The sequence below is a fragment of the Clupea harengus genome, chromosome 6 (assembly GCF_900700415.2).
Source record: "Clupea harengus chromosome 6, Ch_v2.0.2, whole genome shotgun sequence".
Taxonomy (NCBI): Eukaryota; Metazoa; Chordata; class Actinopteri; order Clupeiformes; family Clupeidae; genus Clupea; species Clupea harengus.
In genome coordinates this window covers 13,158,983-13,176,248 of record NC_045157.1, presented here as the reverse complement: position 1 = coordinate 13,176,248, position 17,266 = coordinate 13,158,983, and the positions used below count along the sequence as shown (strand labels likewise).

The 17,266-nt window shown below is 42.4% G+C and overlaps 2 protein-coding genes across 5 annotated transcripts; both read right to left on the bottom strand.

The window, feature by feature from the left end:
• Nucleotides 1-3,098: 3,098 nt before the first annotated feature.
• On the bottom strand, nt 3,099-8,495 carry si:ch73-314g15.3 (uncharacterized protein LOC368688 homolog). Its single transcript, XM_012836571.2, has 12 exons — nt 8,289-8,495; nt 8,005-8,093; nt 7,769-7,887; nt 7,575-7,677; nt 7,206-7,303; nt 6,798-6,947; nt 6,244-6,411; nt 5,960-6,029; nt 5,660-5,738; nt 4,052-4,205; nt 3,858-3,962; nt 3,099-3,440 (listed from the first exon to the last, which is right to left on the bottom strand). Exons 1-12 carry the CDS (start codon nt 8,393-8,395, stop codon nt 3,408-3,410), a joined length of 1,275 nt encoding a protein of 424 aa, XP_012692025.1. The 5' UTR covers nt 8,396-8,495; the 3' UTR covers nt 3,099-3,407.
• Nucleotides 8,496-8,905: 410 nt separating this feature from the next.
• On the bottom strand, nt 8,906-17,187 carry prc1b (protein regulator of cytokinesis 1b). Of its 4 annotated transcripts, none has more exons than XM_031569059.2 (15): nt 16,830-17,187; nt 15,643-15,775; nt 15,230-15,352; nt 14,908-15,141; nt 14,472-14,642; nt 13,393-13,542; nt 12,981-13,128; nt 12,617-12,753; nt 12,323-12,418; nt 11,972-12,118; nt 11,722-11,835; nt 11,343-11,453; nt 10,750-10,929; nt 10,453-10,487; nt 8,906-9,672 (listed from the first exon to the last, which is right to left on the bottom strand). In XM_031569059.2, exons 1-15 carry the CDS (start codon nt 16,838-16,840, stop codon nt 9,624-9,626), a joined length of 1,839 nt encoding a protein of 612 aa, XP_031424919.1. In that variant the 5' UTR covers nt 16,841-17,187; the 3' UTR covers nt 8,906-9,623. The 4 variants fall into 4 exon arrangements, with proteins under 4 accessions (XP_031424919.1, XP_031424920.1, XP_031424922.1 ...); XM_031569060.2 differs by having other exon boundaries at nt 10,750-10,926; XM_031569062.2 differs by lacking the exon at nt 10,453-10,487.
• Between the last annotated feature and the right edge of the window lie 79 nt (nt 17,188-17,266).

The following is a 17,266-nucleotide window of genomic DNA, read 5'->3' as shown; positions in this document are numbered from 1 at the left end:
TGATTATAGAAAAATAAAATAAAATAACTTAGATTAAGACTATGGTGCCCTTTGACCCCCATATGTCACTGTGCACTGCTCAGCAGCGGCCATATTGGATGGATATACCATATTGGATGGTAATAGTTCACATGTCTCCCACTGCTCGCCTTTGGTGTGGAGCCAGAATCAATGTTGTGGGCTGCAGTGACGTAACGTAGTTACGACGGGCCCAGGTGCAGGCTATTATGACGGGCCCTAGTCAGTGGCGTAAGGCAGTGGTTCCCAACCATTGTACAGTCCCTTACCCCCTTTTTTTCATGTTTGTACCTGCCGCCACGCCCCCTCCCCCTGCGCACATATTCTGCCTATAACACTTGAAACTGTGAAGTTGTCAGGGTGGATCACTAACCGCGGCCGCCACGCCCCCTCCCCCCCTCCCCTCCCCCCACGCACATATTCCGCCTTCAGACTATTTAGATTGACGTAAATATATCTATGGCTCACGACTACAGGCCCCCAACACCCACGGGCCCAGGTGCAACCGCACCTGCTGCACCCCCTATAGTTACGCCCCTGGTGGGCTGTATGGGTAGTTGGCTGTTAGGCCTGTATTGGTAGTTGGGGGTTAGGCCTGTATTGGTAGTTGGGTGTTTTGGGCTGTATGGGTAGTTGGGTGTTTTGGGCTGTATTGGTAGTTGGGTGTTGTGGGCTGTATGGGTAGTTGGGGGTCTTGGGCTGTATTGGTATTTGGGTGTTTTGGGCTGTATTGGTAGTTGGGTGTTTTGGGCTGTATTGGTAGTTGGGTGTTAGGCCTGCAGCCTCATCTTGGAAATATTTGTATATATCACCTTGTTTTTCATCGCATGTACACTCAATTAAAGCCAACAGCAAATTAACAAAATACAACCACAAATAAGAGATACATAACAGCGACCTCACGCAGAGGCTCTGGCTTAGGGACCCCCTGAGCTCATGGGCCCCTGGTGATGAGGCGACCTTAATGCACCACACTGATCGCTCCTCACTTTGAGGAATAGAGGGCACCGCCATTCAAAAGCTGACAGTTGCAGCCTACATAATATGGTTTCCATCTCATAAAGACGCCTAAAATGTATTCTTGCACAGAGTGAAATAAGTCAATATTGACCCTCCGCTACTGCAGATAGAACAGAACATGTAGGCCTTCAATGATCCTTGCTCTCCTGCCTATAAACTTTGAAGAAAAGCACAACAGTAGCCTACATATCATGAAACCTGGCAAAAGTAATGAGAGAAATATATTAATGGACACTAACTAAAGTGTTAAATTATACATATTTTAATATGCCCAACGCCCAATACCGGCATATCATAGGCCCAAGCTAGGCCCCAAACTATGCACAGAAACTAAGCACACCAACTCAACACATAAACTAGGCACCAAACAAAGCAAACAGAAACTAGGCACAAAGAAAGTGTCCACACAGCTAGACCCAAACACCTCACCTCACCTCACCTCACCGCACCGCACCGCACCGCACCTCACCGCACCGCACCTCACCTCACCTCACCTCACCTCACCTCACCTCACCTCACCTCACCTCACCTCACCTCACCGAAGTGTTTTACCTTCCTGCCTCTCCATAGTTCTCTCTCCCCTCTCAGAATGAGGCACCCTTTAAATAGTCCAGCATTTGGGCCAAATTGGCCCAATTAGGCCTCCTGGGTCCAACCACTGTCGTGGGGGAGTCCGGACCCAACCATTGTGGTGGGGGAGTCCACCCCACATTAGGGCCAAACTTGTCTCCAGAGTCACGGTGAGACGGGGAGAAATTCACCTTCTCAGAGTCCCAATATAACAATGTTCGGCGAAAACAAACTGTAAGCAAAACAACGCCAGTAGAAACCTAAGCAAATCGTTTAGTGTGTTTAAAATCTAGATTTCAGGCGTTCTTTTGTAACTTACTGTTGTCTTGCCTCTGAAAATAAAGCTGCCAATATGCTAAAGCAGAAAAAGACGGACTACATTAGTTGCTTGCCTCAAGCAGTACTGGGACTGTAGAATGCTTTTCATGGTTGCAGACAACTTCAAGTTACAGCTGTAAGGCCTAAATTAGATTTATAGATTGTTACTTAAGTTAACTGCTTGGTTGTTGTGTGAACACATGTTATCCCCGATCGGTTCATTTCTGCACACTTATGACAATTGTGGCAGATTTTTTTTGCTGTTAGCAGAGAGATAGCAACAGACATACTCTAGATACGTAATTGATCTTAAGTCTCTAGAAATGCAAGTGTTGTGCAAACAAATTAATGTTTTTGTTGTTGTACCCCGGGCTAGAGTCAGTAACTTGTAAAATAGTTGTAACATTTTTTACTGGTTTTATCTAAACGAATGCATAAAAACGATAACAAACGTCAGAGGTAGACTACTACCTCTGCTCCGTGTTAGCTAACGTTACTTTAACTGGAGGACTGCAAACAGAAATATAAAAACTACGAAATATTGTGGAATCGATTCTGTTTTCAAGACAATGTAACTTGTCAACTTGCTTTCATTCTTCAAAAACTGCAATATCCTCGCGACCCTATGAGAGGATTGAATTTTCCGGCAGGGATTAGGGATCTCTCGAGCAGTTATTTAATTACAACAGGTTTTATTTTGTCGATTTTCCGAAACCCCATTCATTCTCTCTTAACAAACTGGAACCAGCAAACATGCTAATCCGTAGCACACAAAATCATTAAGGTTACTGTCTTTTTACCCACACAATGCATAACAGTAACATGTGGAACATTCCACATTTACAGGAGCAGCTTGGTTGTTTAAAGCCAGAGAATATCTAATAGGGGACTCATCAGCAGACTGGCTAATGAAATAGCATGCCCTGCAGGCCAATGTGTGAATGTCACCTTTGGTCAGCATCAACAAACCTTTAGTTTATTTGTTTTTTTTGTGTTTATCAGTTTCTTTACTTATAACAGCAGTTTGGCTCTAACCCAGATTAGTCCATGAGTGATGAAATTAACCTTTAATCCATTCTCACAGTCAATATTTAGTGGCCAGTGCTTTGACTGTAAGATTAGATGCCATTCTGTTGAATATAATCAAGTCAATAAAGTTAATAAACACTTCATTACAAATAACATTTAATAAGAGTTTAATAAGCTGCATATCCAAAACGTTTTCAAATGACATAAATACATACATAAATACAGTTGCAAGGAGTAACACACAGTAAGGAGAAAGACTGCCCTGTGCCACATCCTCTTATTTTGTAGTGAGACGATTTCTATCTTCTATTCTCCATCTATTCTCCCCATTTATTCGTCCTGGCTGGAAAACATCAGTCTCTTAATGGTCTTCTGTCCATTTCATGTCCCAGTCGGGGCAGGTTTCTGAAATCCCTTTGCTTCAGTCATGATCTAAATAATATTCCCTTTGGTCAGCTGGAGGGTTTTACAAGAGGAACGTACCACTGGTGGCAGAAAAAGCACAGAAAGGTAAGCCATATTAAACGAAAACATTGATTTAGGTTTGTGACTTCTTTATTTCATTGTATGCTTGCGTTTGTCTAATTTGTAAAATTAGCAGATTAATGCTCAGAATAACTGGATACGCAAAAAAAACTATAGGTACAGAGTCAGAATGCCTTTGTCATTGCACAGCTGTACAACGAAATGTAGCGCTTCTCCTCAGTGGTACATACATGAATAAAAACAGCATCTACCAGCACATACAGATATAGACAAAGAGAATATATAAAAAATATAAATAGTCAATATTGCACTACTCATAGGTCAGATTAACAGCTGTGTCATGAAAACAACACATAATGGTTAAATAGAGGTAGAAGAACACATGATGAGAAAGATGCAGGAGAAAAGGAAAATACCTCTTCTGTCATCCCTGCTGTTTTTCTCCCTTCTGTGTTAAACGGAGGTTTCAGGTAGCCTTTGAAATGCACCTTCACCAGCTCATGGAACGCAGGCACACAATCCTAAAGAGGAAGGCATCAGTCAGTGTCAGCCCACGCAACCAAACCCCCAGCTGAAAGAGGTCAAGCCATGATCATTCACCGCCTCTCACCCTGCCCTCCTCGCCGCAGACATAGGTGAACCAGCGCAGGCCTGCCGCCACGTGGGTGATCTCGTCGGAGTAGATGACCTCCAGGGCCTCCACGGACTTGGCGTCGCCCTGGGCAGCGAAGCGAGACAGTGTCTGGGGGTGCACATCAAGACCTCTACGGAGAGAGACCACAGGACGTCCACGTCACACACTTTGCAGCAGCATCCTTACCAACATCATTCATTCACAAAGACAGCTTCTAACTAACTCAGGCCTCCTACTTGACCCACATGAAACAGTTATCAAAAAATCAAACATATCATTTTTTCATCTACCCAATATTGCCAAAATTAAAAAAAGTCCCATCCCTCCAAGATACAGAAAAACGAATCCACGCTTTTATTAAGTCGCGACTAGACTACTGCAATGCTCTCCTGTCTGGATGTAGCAACAACTCACTAAAACTAGGAAATATGAACATATCTCAACGGTATTTGCCTCTCTGCACTGGCGGCTCCTTGTCAAAAGTAGTATTGATTTAAAAATATACATACAAAGCCCTAAACGGCTTAGCTCCAAATTACCTCAAGGAATTAGTTATCACCCTATTTCCCACCGAGATCACTTTGTTCCCAGAGTGCAGGTCTCCTTGTAATTCCACGAATATCAAAAAGCACAATAGGAGGCAGAGGCTTCTGCTATTGAGCCCCCCACCTTCCATCTAAGATGCAGGTATCCTTTCCATATTCAAATCGAGATTTATGACTACGCTCCCACAGCAATGAATAATGCATCAAAAACCCGTCACCTGTCGCAAAATTTTTCACTTCTTCTTGTTAGCTATGTTGTTGTGCTTAGCAGGAGTGGGCTACAGAGAGCATATGTTGTACCGTGCCTTTACGGATCCCGGGTACCGCATATGGCGCGTGTTGTGCACTGCTATTGCATCCTCCCACCCTACTATGCTTGTAAAACTAAAAGTCCCCATGCACCAAGCCAGCCTATATAACTATACACATAAAAGTCCCAATATCAATAAAACTGGGCTACAGACAGCACATGTTGTACTGTGAAGGAGGGTTTTTACAGATCCTGAGTACAGCATGTGACACATGTTGCGGCTGTCGTCAGCCAGTTCGGCACTGTATCCTGCCACCCTTGCTATCCTAACTAAAATCAACATACACCATGTCAGCCAACCATAACTAAAGATACCTCATCAAAACTACACATAAATAAAATTCCCATTCACCTTGCAGGGAAGCCTCTCCTTCTATATCATATTATGCCAATACATATACTGATAAAGTGGCCATAATATCTACTGTTAATTGTTTACTTAAATCTATCTCTTTACCTGTTGGGCTCTGTAAAGCACCTTGAGACTATTTGATTGTTTTGACGCTATATAAATACAATTTAACTGAATTGAATGTCACTAGGGATTTTCCTGAAGAGAACTTCTGAGAGATGTCCCTGATACAGTTCTAAAGTTAAACGGTTTCACAATAATACTGTGTTTTGCTATAGTTGATATAGTTGGCAAAAAATGAAAAAGGTGGCTCTGATGATTCTGTGCAGATTGGCTTGACCAATTAAGTCAGACATAACAGGGGAAGAGGGACTTGCCTGGCTTCATGTACCATGTGAACTATGGCCAGTCGGGCCAGGAGGTCATGAGCAGTGTCTGATGCAGACTGCCACAGTCCTGTTGAGTACACGCAGTACATGTTAAATCAAGACAATATGCAAGTTCAGACACAGACAGCTGTTAAAGAACTGATACTGTCAATTTGCAATCTAGCCTCTTGTAGGACCAAATGTTTTAGAAAATACTCACACAGGTTCAAATAAATGTATGCAAACATTACATCATGGATGTAATACATGATAGTATTAGTATACCATACATATCAAAGAAATACAAACCGTTGTGCACAGGCAGGGCTCCGAAGTAGCTGCCGAGATCTGTGATCCGTTTCTCTAGCAGGTGATAGTGCTGCAGGTGAAAGATGGAACACTATTGATGAGGTGCTGGAAGACCAACACTTTTACCAAATGAAGCGAACTAAAAGGCAACTTCATTCTTCAGCACCTTAAAAGAAGGAGCTATTTTTCCCCCTAGATAATTTCAAAACCTTTTGACGTATTGCTTTCCCAGGCTGCCTTCTACTTTGAACTTACACCGTCAAAATAGTTTACATTGCGTATACCTTGGCCTCATCGCCGGCCACTTTGACAAAGTCACTGAAGAACTGCCGAGGCAGTGGCTCTCCTGTGCTCAGCTTGGTGTTGGAGAAGCGTGCGATGACGTCCCAGGACAGGTCAATGGCCCACTGCTCAATGTTCGCTAAGGAGTGAAGAAGGGCAACACGGCTGGCCTGCAGCAAGCAAACACACACACACACACACACACACACACACACACACACACACACACACACACACACACACACACACACACACACGGATGTGAAGAGACTGGGAGGAGTGAGTGGTTATAGGGCACTGTTTGTTTTTACAGATCCCCTTTAATCTTACATTTTTGTATATCAGTTGTATATTGTAATCCTCAATGCAAATTATCAGACATAATCCTGACACAGTTGGTATGGAACTGCACAGTTGTTAAACTTAACATGACATAATGATAAATGTTTCACTGTTGTTTTTAGTGGATTGGGCCACTAGTCCTATTTTCTCTATATTTTAAATGCATATGTCATCAACGTTAAGTGCACTAATAGGTCAGTGAACGGACACTCACCAATGTCCCTCCTTTGCCACGTTTGATTTTGCCAGGCTCCAGCACAGTCAGGTTGTCCTTCCTGCTGGGCTGGGCTGGGGGCGTGGCCTCACCCACATCTGAGATTTCCCCCGAGTTCCACTTCCTCTGCACCTCCAGGGTCAAGGCCACCTCCATGGCAACAGACAAGCAAGATCACGTCATGTCACAAACAATGTCTGTTAAACATCCTCTCACTAATATCATACAAATGAAAACAAACCCCAGCAGTTTTTTTTTTTTTTTTTTTTGTGCACACAGCATAAAGATATGATAAAGGAAATGTAATTTTCACGTTAACTCTGTGTTAATTATGTGTCTGCCTGGGTGTGTGGTCTGCATAGACACAGTTGATAAGTAGTTGATGCACTGTAGATGTGGAGCCCGTACCTTCTCCTCTGGATCAGGAGTACACAGGATCTTTGTGGCCCAGTAGCACAGGCTACTGTCTGACGTCTGTTTGTCACCATTTTCAATGTATGGTTTATCTAAAAGAACAACTGGACGTTATTACGTAGGCTACTGCAACCCAGCACGCAAGAATGTTTAAAAAACACAATGTGAGCTACTTTCCATGAAAGCATTGCCCCAATCAGGAAGTGAATAATTAGATCACCTAAAGCGTTCAATGATCCAAAACATTTAAAGAAGCTCCATCTTCTACCAAGCTTCACCATCTAATATTTTGTCTCACAAATTCACAGTAGTAAACTGAAAGTTAGGGACTTTGATATAGTTCCTTGTTGAACAGCTTCTTACCAACAGGGGCAGTGTTGCCGTCTGGAAAAGGGTTCAGACACAACTCGTTCTGTGTGTTGACATACACCATGCCTTGGACCACTCTCACGTCGTAAACTTGGTTCTGTATTGATTGACAACAGACACCCATGTCATCTGAGGGACAGTTAAAACTCTTCCAGCTTAAAACGTCTGACACATGGCTGGAGAGATACCTGCAGCCCAGTAGAGGAAGCCCCCGTGTCAAGGCAGAAGTCAAAATGATGCCACGGACAGATCAGAGCCTTTTTACCGTCGCCAAGGTCCTCAATGTCACCAAGTTCCAATGGGCCCCCTGTAGGAATGACCACAGAGAGGAAATTAAAATAATCAAGGTGGCTCACACATGCTAGTTACAGTATCAACACAGCCAGTCCAGTTGGATTAGGGTTTCTTATAATTGGTCGCTTACCCTCGTGTGGACAAGCCGAATCCATAGCCCAGAATCGGTCATCTTCGGTGTGCACTAACACCAAATGTTCGCCGTCCTCCGAATATAACCTTTAAAAAACAATACATCAGTGTCTGGTGCACCTTATTGGAATTCACCTGCATCCGTTTGCGGACTCCAATCATAGACAATGTCAGCGACCAGAGCATACAGAAACATTGTTGAATGCGTCGCTGACCAATTCCGTACTTTAACATCAGTAGACTTGGATCGGATGCCACTTTTTACTTTAGCGTTTGGCTTACTTGGTGCATGGCGCCTGAAAATTGGACTTTTCCCCGGCAACCTGCCAGTTCCCGTCTCTCACTATTTCCTTAAGTGCTTCTACCAAATCCTCCTGAAAGTGCTCCATGCATGGAATCAGCGTGGGTCTTCCAGAAGTAAACAGAAGACGACACTCGATAACGTCGGTAGTACTGACATACTACTACGTGACATGCACACGTTGGTAGCTGACGTGGTTAACTTAAAGCGGAGGATGCGTGCTGCCATCTGTTGTTGTGGAAGATGAACAAGAGCAGAGTCTCTACTCATTTGAACGGCGACTGATCATAAAATGACGGTAACTTGTACTTTCTCTGCCCCATGTGTTACATTATTATAATGCATCAGCCCTTTAGTAATGTTTCGCCTTGTAGCTCTGTGAGAAAGGTGTTAGCACCTGCACCAAGAAAGAGGTTGCAAAAGTCTTGCGCAGTTTGAGACTTGAGTTTCAGAGCAGCCCTCTACCAATCCACAATGTTCAAACTAAGGCAGAGGCAGCGAGACTAATTGTCAAGATTGTGAATTATTAAATAATATGGCAGATATATGACCTTTACAGGAGATACAAGTGAAGAAAGCAAGAAAAAGGACCAACATCAGATTTCAAATAATTACGAGTGCATTCATTTATTTTTTTCCAAAACAAATGTTTTAAATTTACATGTTTATAATACATGAGTAGAAGACACTCTGATCATATCAAAGAAGAAAAACTCCTTTAACAAAGCAAGACAGAAAAATACCTTTTCCACATTGAAATATCAACAGACATGAATGTAACCTGTTTTCTGGAATAACGGAAACCATACTACATTAAACAAGACATGTTTTGATCCAAACACATACATAAAATATAGTTTAAATAAAAAATAAAAAAAAAATGCAAAGAGGATGAACTGAATATGTAGTCAGAAACAATGTGCAAAATATTTATGATGTGCATCCTACAAGTACAACAACTTAACTTGGATAAATAAGAAAGCCCGTTGCAATGGATAAGATTAAAAGAGTAGTATAGTAGCTTGTTAAAATTCTAAATACTTTTAGTGTACCATCATGTTATCATTCTAATAACAATAGCTCCAGTAAAACCTTAAAATAGTGTTTTATTAGTGATAAAGCAAGCATGCCAGATCAATTTAATATTTCAATATATTACCTTCATTGATATACAAAATGCATATTTTTTGGAATGAGCAGTTATTTAGTTCAGAGAGCTTCACTCATCTGCACGCCCTATTCCTTCTTCTCTTTTCCATTTTTTCCCTTCCTCAAAGGGTCATGGGTGAAAGGTTAAAGGTGAGTGACGGTTGAGTTCAAAATCTCGGCCACACATTTGGACTTTGACACTTTGGAGAGGTCTCGCTGTAAAACATGAAGTAAAATATTTCCTGAAATGACCTGTGAAACGGTAATGTACTGGCAAGACGCTGTGACACTCAATGTTAGAGTACATGTCTAAGAAACCTCATTGAATGTAATCTCAACATAACACTTTTACACAATGAGACACTGTTTATAGACATTGTGACCTTATAGGTGGTCAAATTAACTAAAAACTCAAAGCAACAAGCTTAAACAAAACATACCATTATTACCATAGTCAGTATTATTGCTAATGATGTGTTAAACCACAATGACCAAGTAAAATGGAATACGTCTGGTCACATACTGTACATGAATTAGTAAACCAGTATTCATAGAGCTAGGGAGGGAACATAAACTGCTGTCAGTTTTAGGAGAGTTAGGAGATCAAACACATCACAAAGGCTGTGTCAACACAGGTTAGTTATCTAAAGATAATTTCAGCCCACAGAAGAGAAGAGACAGGGGTAAAGCCAGGAGGTGATGACCAGGAAAATTAAAACAGGGGGAGGTGGAAGAGAGCAGCAACACACAGCCCATCTTAGAACCTAAAGCAGTGGCTAAACTAGTAGATAAACCCTGAAGATAATGCAAGGACCTGGGATAAAAGCATAAACTGAGAAGATGGTGATAAGGAGGAATTTTACTATAAATGTCTGACCATAACAGATGTTGAGTAGCAAGTATTATTGTGCTTAATAATGTGCGTGTCTCAAATAGTTTGACAGGGCAGTGTATGACATTCTGCATTTCTCATCTCTATTCTACAGTCCAACAAACCTGGATTTGACTGACTCACCGCTGGTCCATTCCCTCTACAACAAATAGAGTAAGAAATGTGTTTAGGACAATGGACTCAAGTTACAGCAGTTTGCATCAATAGGGAAAAAGGCCAACCAACCTGATGCATCATCTTGCTTACATCACCTACACACACTGAATGTCCAGCATTCAAAGCCTATTTTATACCAGACTGTGTGTTGCTGCGTGAAACAGACTTGATATTTGAAAACAAACAAAAATAATCAAGAGAGGAAAGAGCCTTATGATTGGAGAAGGAAAAGAATGAGCAATTACCGCAAACTCAGAATAGGTGCTGGCGACAGAGTTAATGCTGACATTAGGCTGAGGGCTAGCTGGCTTGCTCGGCAACGCACCACTGATGACGGGGGAAGGGCAGAGGTTCTCCTTGTTGCGCTCCATCAGGCCCCCACGCAGCTGTTTGACTCTGACCGGGGTACGGGGGCCATTAACCTGCTGCAGAACAGTTCACAAGGAGGGGAGGAGGAAGAGCAAATCAACATGTGATGAGAGAGGCGCAAAATACTTTAAAAAGAAACAAAACTGAGTCAATCGCTGTATGGAAATCCATGTAGAGACACGCTGTATTTCACTCCTTTAGAAAATAAACTTCTCATAAATCTTTTACTTCAGCCCTACATCGAGCCAGCATTGATGTGATATGTGTGTAAAACTCCTCAGTTGGATCAGAGGTAAATACTAGACCACTTCAGCATGAAGATCTAAGTATTAATGCAATGTTAAGTGTAAAACTTTACACTTGCATGCCAGGGTTAGTTTACCGAGTATGGACCACAGCTCCATTCCTGTTCCTGTGATGGTGTGTGTGTGTGTGTGTGTGTGTGTGTGTGTTTAAACGGTGCGCTGACCTTGCTGACAGACATAGGTGGCCGAGCCACAGGTGAGTGGCAGACCGTGCCCCCGAAGACGGAACGTGTGCTGTTTGATGCGCCAGTAGACAGAGCGGATGTTGCATTTAGCTGAACACACACACCCCCAAACAAACAAACAAACAAACACACACCCAAACACATCCCTGATTAGTAACGCCATCACCCAAAGCCATCTAGTCAAGTCTTGTGCACGCAGACACAATGACACAAATGAGGTTACACCAAGGAGATAAAAGATCCCGAACCCATCCATACATAATAGAAAGAAATGGTTTAATATATGCATAGAAAGCAACCTCTGGATGAAGATTCCTAGTATAAAAGCAATATATCCATCACCAACAGCTGAGGTTACCTTGCGTGCTTTGCCAGGGGTGGTGGTTGGCCCCAGGAACCTGCGTTTGCATGGCGAACGGACAGAAGTACCGTACAACATGTCCTCCTCTGTCTGCTTGCTCTTCTTTATGTGCTGTGGAGTCAATGGATAAGGGGTAAACAGACACAGATAAACAACAACAAACAGGACATAGCAAGTCTGGGAAATGTTCCACAGCTCAAATGACATGTGTGCAAGTGCACGCACGCGCACACGCCCGCAGTCTTACCCTCTCTTGTTTCTCCTTCTCCTTGTCCAGCCGGTAGATCTCCCACTGTTCAGACACGTACTGCATGAACTTCTGACCTTTGACCAGGAACTCACGGCCCTGCTCCTGCTCCCACTGCTCAATCTGGGCCTTCAGCTTCTTCTCCAGCTGATCAAACACACACACATCACAACACAAACTTGCTATTCCTCTGCTTGTAAATGAAGTGCTAAGGCCACTTGTTTGGGGACACCCACACCCGATAAGCAGACTGCTGGATGTCGCTTTACTAAATAATGCCAGAGACTGTCAGGCACTAGTGATGCTGCTGCTACCAGCTGATATGGTTAGAAAGCATGAATATTTCTCTACCTTGGGCAGACTCTTCTGTAAATCAGAGCGCTGTTTCTCCTCTTTCAAAAGGTTTCCTCCGCGGTTGGTGAATCGGGAGGGATCTGTTGCTTTTTTCTATTGGTTCAAGTACAGACCAAGGAGGACAGACAGAGAACCAAACAACAACTTGTTAAAAAAAATATAAAAACAAACAAAACAACAACAAGAAAACAAAAAAAACTTTTACCCATGGCATAAAATAAAAGTGGTGGAAATGCACAACTGAGGCACACAAAAGAACACAAAGCACAACAAACAAATAATCAATCTAACCTCTAAATCTAAGAAAAGTTTCCAGCTCTCCTCCCATTTATAAGTGCCCTCAAACAGCTCCTTGTGGCTCTCGTAGTGCTGCCTCAGGCGCACAATCTCCGAGTCATGTGCGCTCAGCAGCTCCTCTGCGAAGTCATCTGCAAAGAAAAGACGAGCAGAGCTTAGGCACGGGACACAACAACAGTGTCAAGCAGCAGTGGAAGTCTACATACTATAACAATGATTAAATTAAGTCACAATACGAATGCTTTCACAAATGAGGAACAGAAAAAAAAGAGCATGCAGCAGTTATAGAATAGGCCCATTCCTCTCTTTCAATTACTTTTTGCCCATTATAGAAAGTGTTTGTTCATCTCTGATTTACCATTGTAGTAGGCCCCAAACTCCTGCCGCTGGTCTGTGCTGTAGAAGCACTTGTCCCAGAGGACGGCGATCTCCTCACGGATGGATGTGACGATGCTGCAGATGTTCTTTCGCTTCAGTGCCTCAAGACGTACCACTTCCTCTTGCAACTGTCAACAGCACAACAAAGATTCAGCGTAATCACCACATCTTAAAGAAACTTTTTAACCTCAAATGTAAAACAGTCCCATTCTCACAGTACAAGTTAAGAAATGCCAAACTTAATCTTAAACCTAAACTTTAATCTAAGTTATTCCCATGAAATGGGCTTTATTAAGTATTAGAAATGAAGAGAATTAACTTTCAGGACAGGCCAAATCAATAAAACTAATTATTCAACAATTATGATCGATTCACAAGATGTCCAGACTTACAGCGTCCATGCTCCTCTTCTTTGAAAGGCTCATGTGGACAGACATGGTGTCTCTTTCCTCCTGTGGGATCTGCAGTCGCTCCCACAGTTGCTGGATCTTCTCCCGATATCCCATGCACAGCGCCTCGTTCTCAGCCTTGCGGATCTCCAACTGCAGTCGGAGTTAAGAGTTAAGAGAATGAGGTGAACACAAGAGCCAAAATACGATCACATGTGAAAAGCAGCTCCTGTACTTTCACCAGTGAAAATGTCTTCCTGTAAAGTCCAGTGAGATAGCCCTATTATTCTACACCCTATTAGAGGTCTGCAATCCTGCGGGAGTATCGCAGCTCCCAGCGCAAACGCGGGACTCATTTTGGTTGCGGGTACGGCGGGAAGAAACGGATGCGTGAGCGGGAGCAGGAGAAAGACATGACTCAGGACACCCACAAATTGTAACTATATGTATAAAACGAAATAAAACCAGATTTTTTCCTTCTTAAACTACAGAATGTTATTCATGTTTGCACTAGAGCAGCAAGTTATAACCCATATTTTACATAAACAGGCACAAGATTAAAAAACACCAATCACGGCACATTTTCATGAGCGTGGGCAAAAATGTATCCTGTGTAAACGCCCACCTGCGGGATTTTGCGGATGGGAGCGAGACAAAACTCGAAAGACGCAGGCGGGAGCGGGACAAAATATTACATAGTTTTTGCAGGAGGGGGACAGAAAACTCCATCCTAGTCAGATCTCTACACCTAATCAAGCGAATGCAGGCCTTCAGGCACACCTGACTGATAGGTGCAGATATGTTACATCAGCATGGTAACGAAAATGTGTTAATTTAGGAGAGGGGCCAGTGACCCCTATGTTTTAACCATAGACATGGCACTTCTAACAGATTGTCTTCAGTTCAACACTGCGCCTCAAATGTCAATATGAGGATTTCTCTGGCTCACGTGAAAAGTGTTAGAAGTGCCATGAACATGCAAGGAAGACCTATTAAATCAATCCAACGCTACTCCATAACTATGTAAAATATTCATTACCACATGTGTGAAATCATAAATCATAGTAATAACTATGTCATACCTGATGAAGCAGGAGTTTCAGTGAGTTGATGTTCTCTTTGGACAGACAGAAAGCCTCTTCATCCTCACAAACCACATCCTTCTCAAAACTGGTCTCTGGCAGTTGATCCAGATCCTCCATAGCCAAGACTATTTGTTTCTTCAGCCTGACAAACTCACTGTGCCGCTTTTCCTTCAAAAAATAAGAATCCACAAAATATGAATTTCTACAGCCGTATGTAAGGCTATTACAGGTTAATTGATATAACCAACTAACATTTCTTCACAATTTTATCTCTAAACAGTGGAATTGAAAGTTTGACAGATCTTCCTAAGATCTAAGTAGCAGTACATTCTCCACACAAGAGAACTAAATAACAGAATAAGTAAATATAATCTGAAATGTGTGTGTGTAGAGGTCCTCCTTTAAGAGTGTAAAATAATGCAAGTCAGCGCACCCTCTCTGCACACATCTGTGCAACGTGCTGCTTGTACTTCTGCAGCTGCTCCGTGGAGGGAACCCGGTCCGGCGAGATGGGGAACGGTTCCGAGCAGAGCAGGTCACACAAGTCCTGGTCCTGATCCGTCAGGGCTTTCAGCTGCCTCATGCGCTGGCTCTTCTCCTCCACCATTACAGACACCCGCATGCGGATGGCCTTCTCCTGCAGAAGCATCGTCTGGTACTCATCCTCCTGTGTTTGAGGAACACAACATGGATTTGTATTGCTATCGTTTGTTTCGATTTTAAATCTCAACACAAACTGTATGCAGGACATTTACCTCAAAAGGAGGTAACTGCAGCTCCTGGCAGAATTTCTGCAATTCTTTGCGACATGACGCAATGCTGTCCGTCAACCGCTGCCTCAGGCTCTCCTCCTCTGCGATCATCATATCCAGCAGCCCCTGTATGCAAACAGGATTTAACACTAAATGGCAGGTTTTAGGGTGAGGTGCGGGATTTTCTTTCTTACGGCCATGAGCACTATATTGTTGCGCTATTCAAAATCCCCATGCCATGGCCGTAAAGCAGAGGTGACAGGTTAAGCCTAATGGCTTGCCAACATGATATACAAGCATCAAATTAATTATGACTATGTTATAGTAGGGACACATAGATTATCTAAGGGTGGTGTTAATAATGAGAATTGTGGCTGCACCTGTTGTAAAGAAGGAGACAGCTAGCAAGTACTTACTTTGATATGATTCTTGACCACATTTGTTCGCTCCAGCCGCTGGTCCTCTGGGATACCGATTTCCTCCCAGATATCTTTCAGATGGCAGAGTGCCTTATTCAGGCATGCCACAGATTCTGCGGCAAGAACCTCACTGCCCCCAAATAGACAATGACAAATACAATCTGGGTTAACGTTAACGTCAAATAACTTACAGTGAGTAAAGCAAACATTCACATTAGCCGATAGCTAGCCATGTCATACAGTGGTGCTAGAAAGTTAGTGAACCTTTTCTGTATATCTGCATACATTTGATCTAAAACTTGATAAAGTGAACACAGTTCAACAACAAAAATAACACAGAAAACATTCTTCTTTTACATTTCATTTATTGAGCAAAATTATCAAACATTAAATGCTCTTGGAGTGATTTTTGCTGGACGACTACTCCTGGCGAGAGTAACAATGGTGCTGAATTTCCTCCATTTGTAGACTATCTGCCTGACAGTGGATTGATAGTGAAGACCCAGATTTATGTTTTTTCAATAGGCAGGGACCTATTGTCATCCTAATTATTGAAGCACCTGACTCCAATTACCCCATTCAAATGAATTGATTATTGTAGGGGTTCACTTACTTTTTCCAACATAGCATTTAATGTTAGATCATTTTGCAAAATAATGTTTGTGTTTGTTTGTGGAACTGGGTCCTCCTCAAGTTTTAGGACATAGATGAAGATGTGATCACATTTTAGATCAGATGTATGCAGATATACAGAAAATTAAATAAAGGGTTCACAAACTTTCTAGCACCACTGTACCTGTTTAAATGCTACTGTATTAGTCTTAATATCCCATAAGGTTTTTTCAGTTAAGACACCTGTACGTGTATCAAGCGAAATAAGTAATGCTAATAGCGTTAGTTAGCACGCTGATGTCACCGTTCACCACAAGTCAGTTATCAGTAAGTGATGGTGTGCTAGCAACTGGCCATAACATTAAACTTTCAGCGGTTACATTTGGACAAAGTTATATAATTTTGTTCATTCAAATTAATTAGCGTAACTAACATTAGTAATTCTGACTTTATTTGACCACTTGAAAATGGGGTGTAGCCAGTAACGCCGAAGTTAGTGAAACGTCAACGTGCAAAATGTTTGAATGTCTCACGTAAATATTCAGACGTGAAGACATTCTAAACTAACGTACCTTTTCCTCATCGTGAGACACCAGCACTGTTTCCAAATTCGTTATCCAACCAGACAAGGATTCAATTATTAGTTATTTTAAAATGTCTTCGGCGTAAAGTCCCTGGTGTGCTTAGGCGTTTCTGTCCGATTCAAATTGTGCATCAAAATAAAGTTTGGGTCTCATTGGTTAGAGTGGGCGGTTGTGTCACCAAGTATTTCGGTTACGTCATACGACGCATGCGCACATACCGTGATCATGTCAATGACCGTTTTACAGTGCACCGCCCTGTTTCAAGAGAAGAAGAGAGAAGAAACACAGGCGAAACTGAGGCTGTCTATTGCTATTTAACGAAAGAAAAATCGCTCATATATTTTATCCTCTTATTTATGACACTGAACTTGATGAATTGATTGGTGCACTACAAAGTAATTAAATTCACTCATCCATGCAGCCAG

What these genes read in the sequence shown, in the direction of transcription:
- si:ch73-314g15.3 (XM_012836571.2), bottom strand. Translation starts at nt 8,395, where the DNA reads ATGGAGCACTTTCAGGAGGATTTGGTAGAAGCACTTAAGGAAATAGTG. An exon ending in CACATGGTACATGAAGCCAG is followed by an intron (nt 4,206 to 5,659) that starts GCAAGTCCCTCT and finishes CTCTCTCCGTAG; the next exon opens with AGGTCTTGATGTGCACCCCC. An exon ending in CAGCAGGGATGACAGAAGAG is followed by an intron (nt 3,441 to 3,857) that starts GTATTTTCCTTT and finishes TTCTGCCACCAG; the next exon opens with TGGTACGTTCCTCTTGTAAA.
- prc1b (XM_031569059.2), bottom strand. An exon ending in GCACCTATTCTGAGTTTGCG is followed by an intron (nt 10,488 to 10,749) that starts GTAATTGCTCAT and finishes TATTTGTTGTAG; the next exon opens with AGGGAATGGACCAGCGGTGA. An exon ending in GGTGAGTCAGTCAAATCCAG is followed by an intron (nt 9,673 to 10,452) that starts GTTTGTTGGACT and finishes CATGTTTTACAG; the next exon opens with CGAGACCTCTCCAAAGTGTC.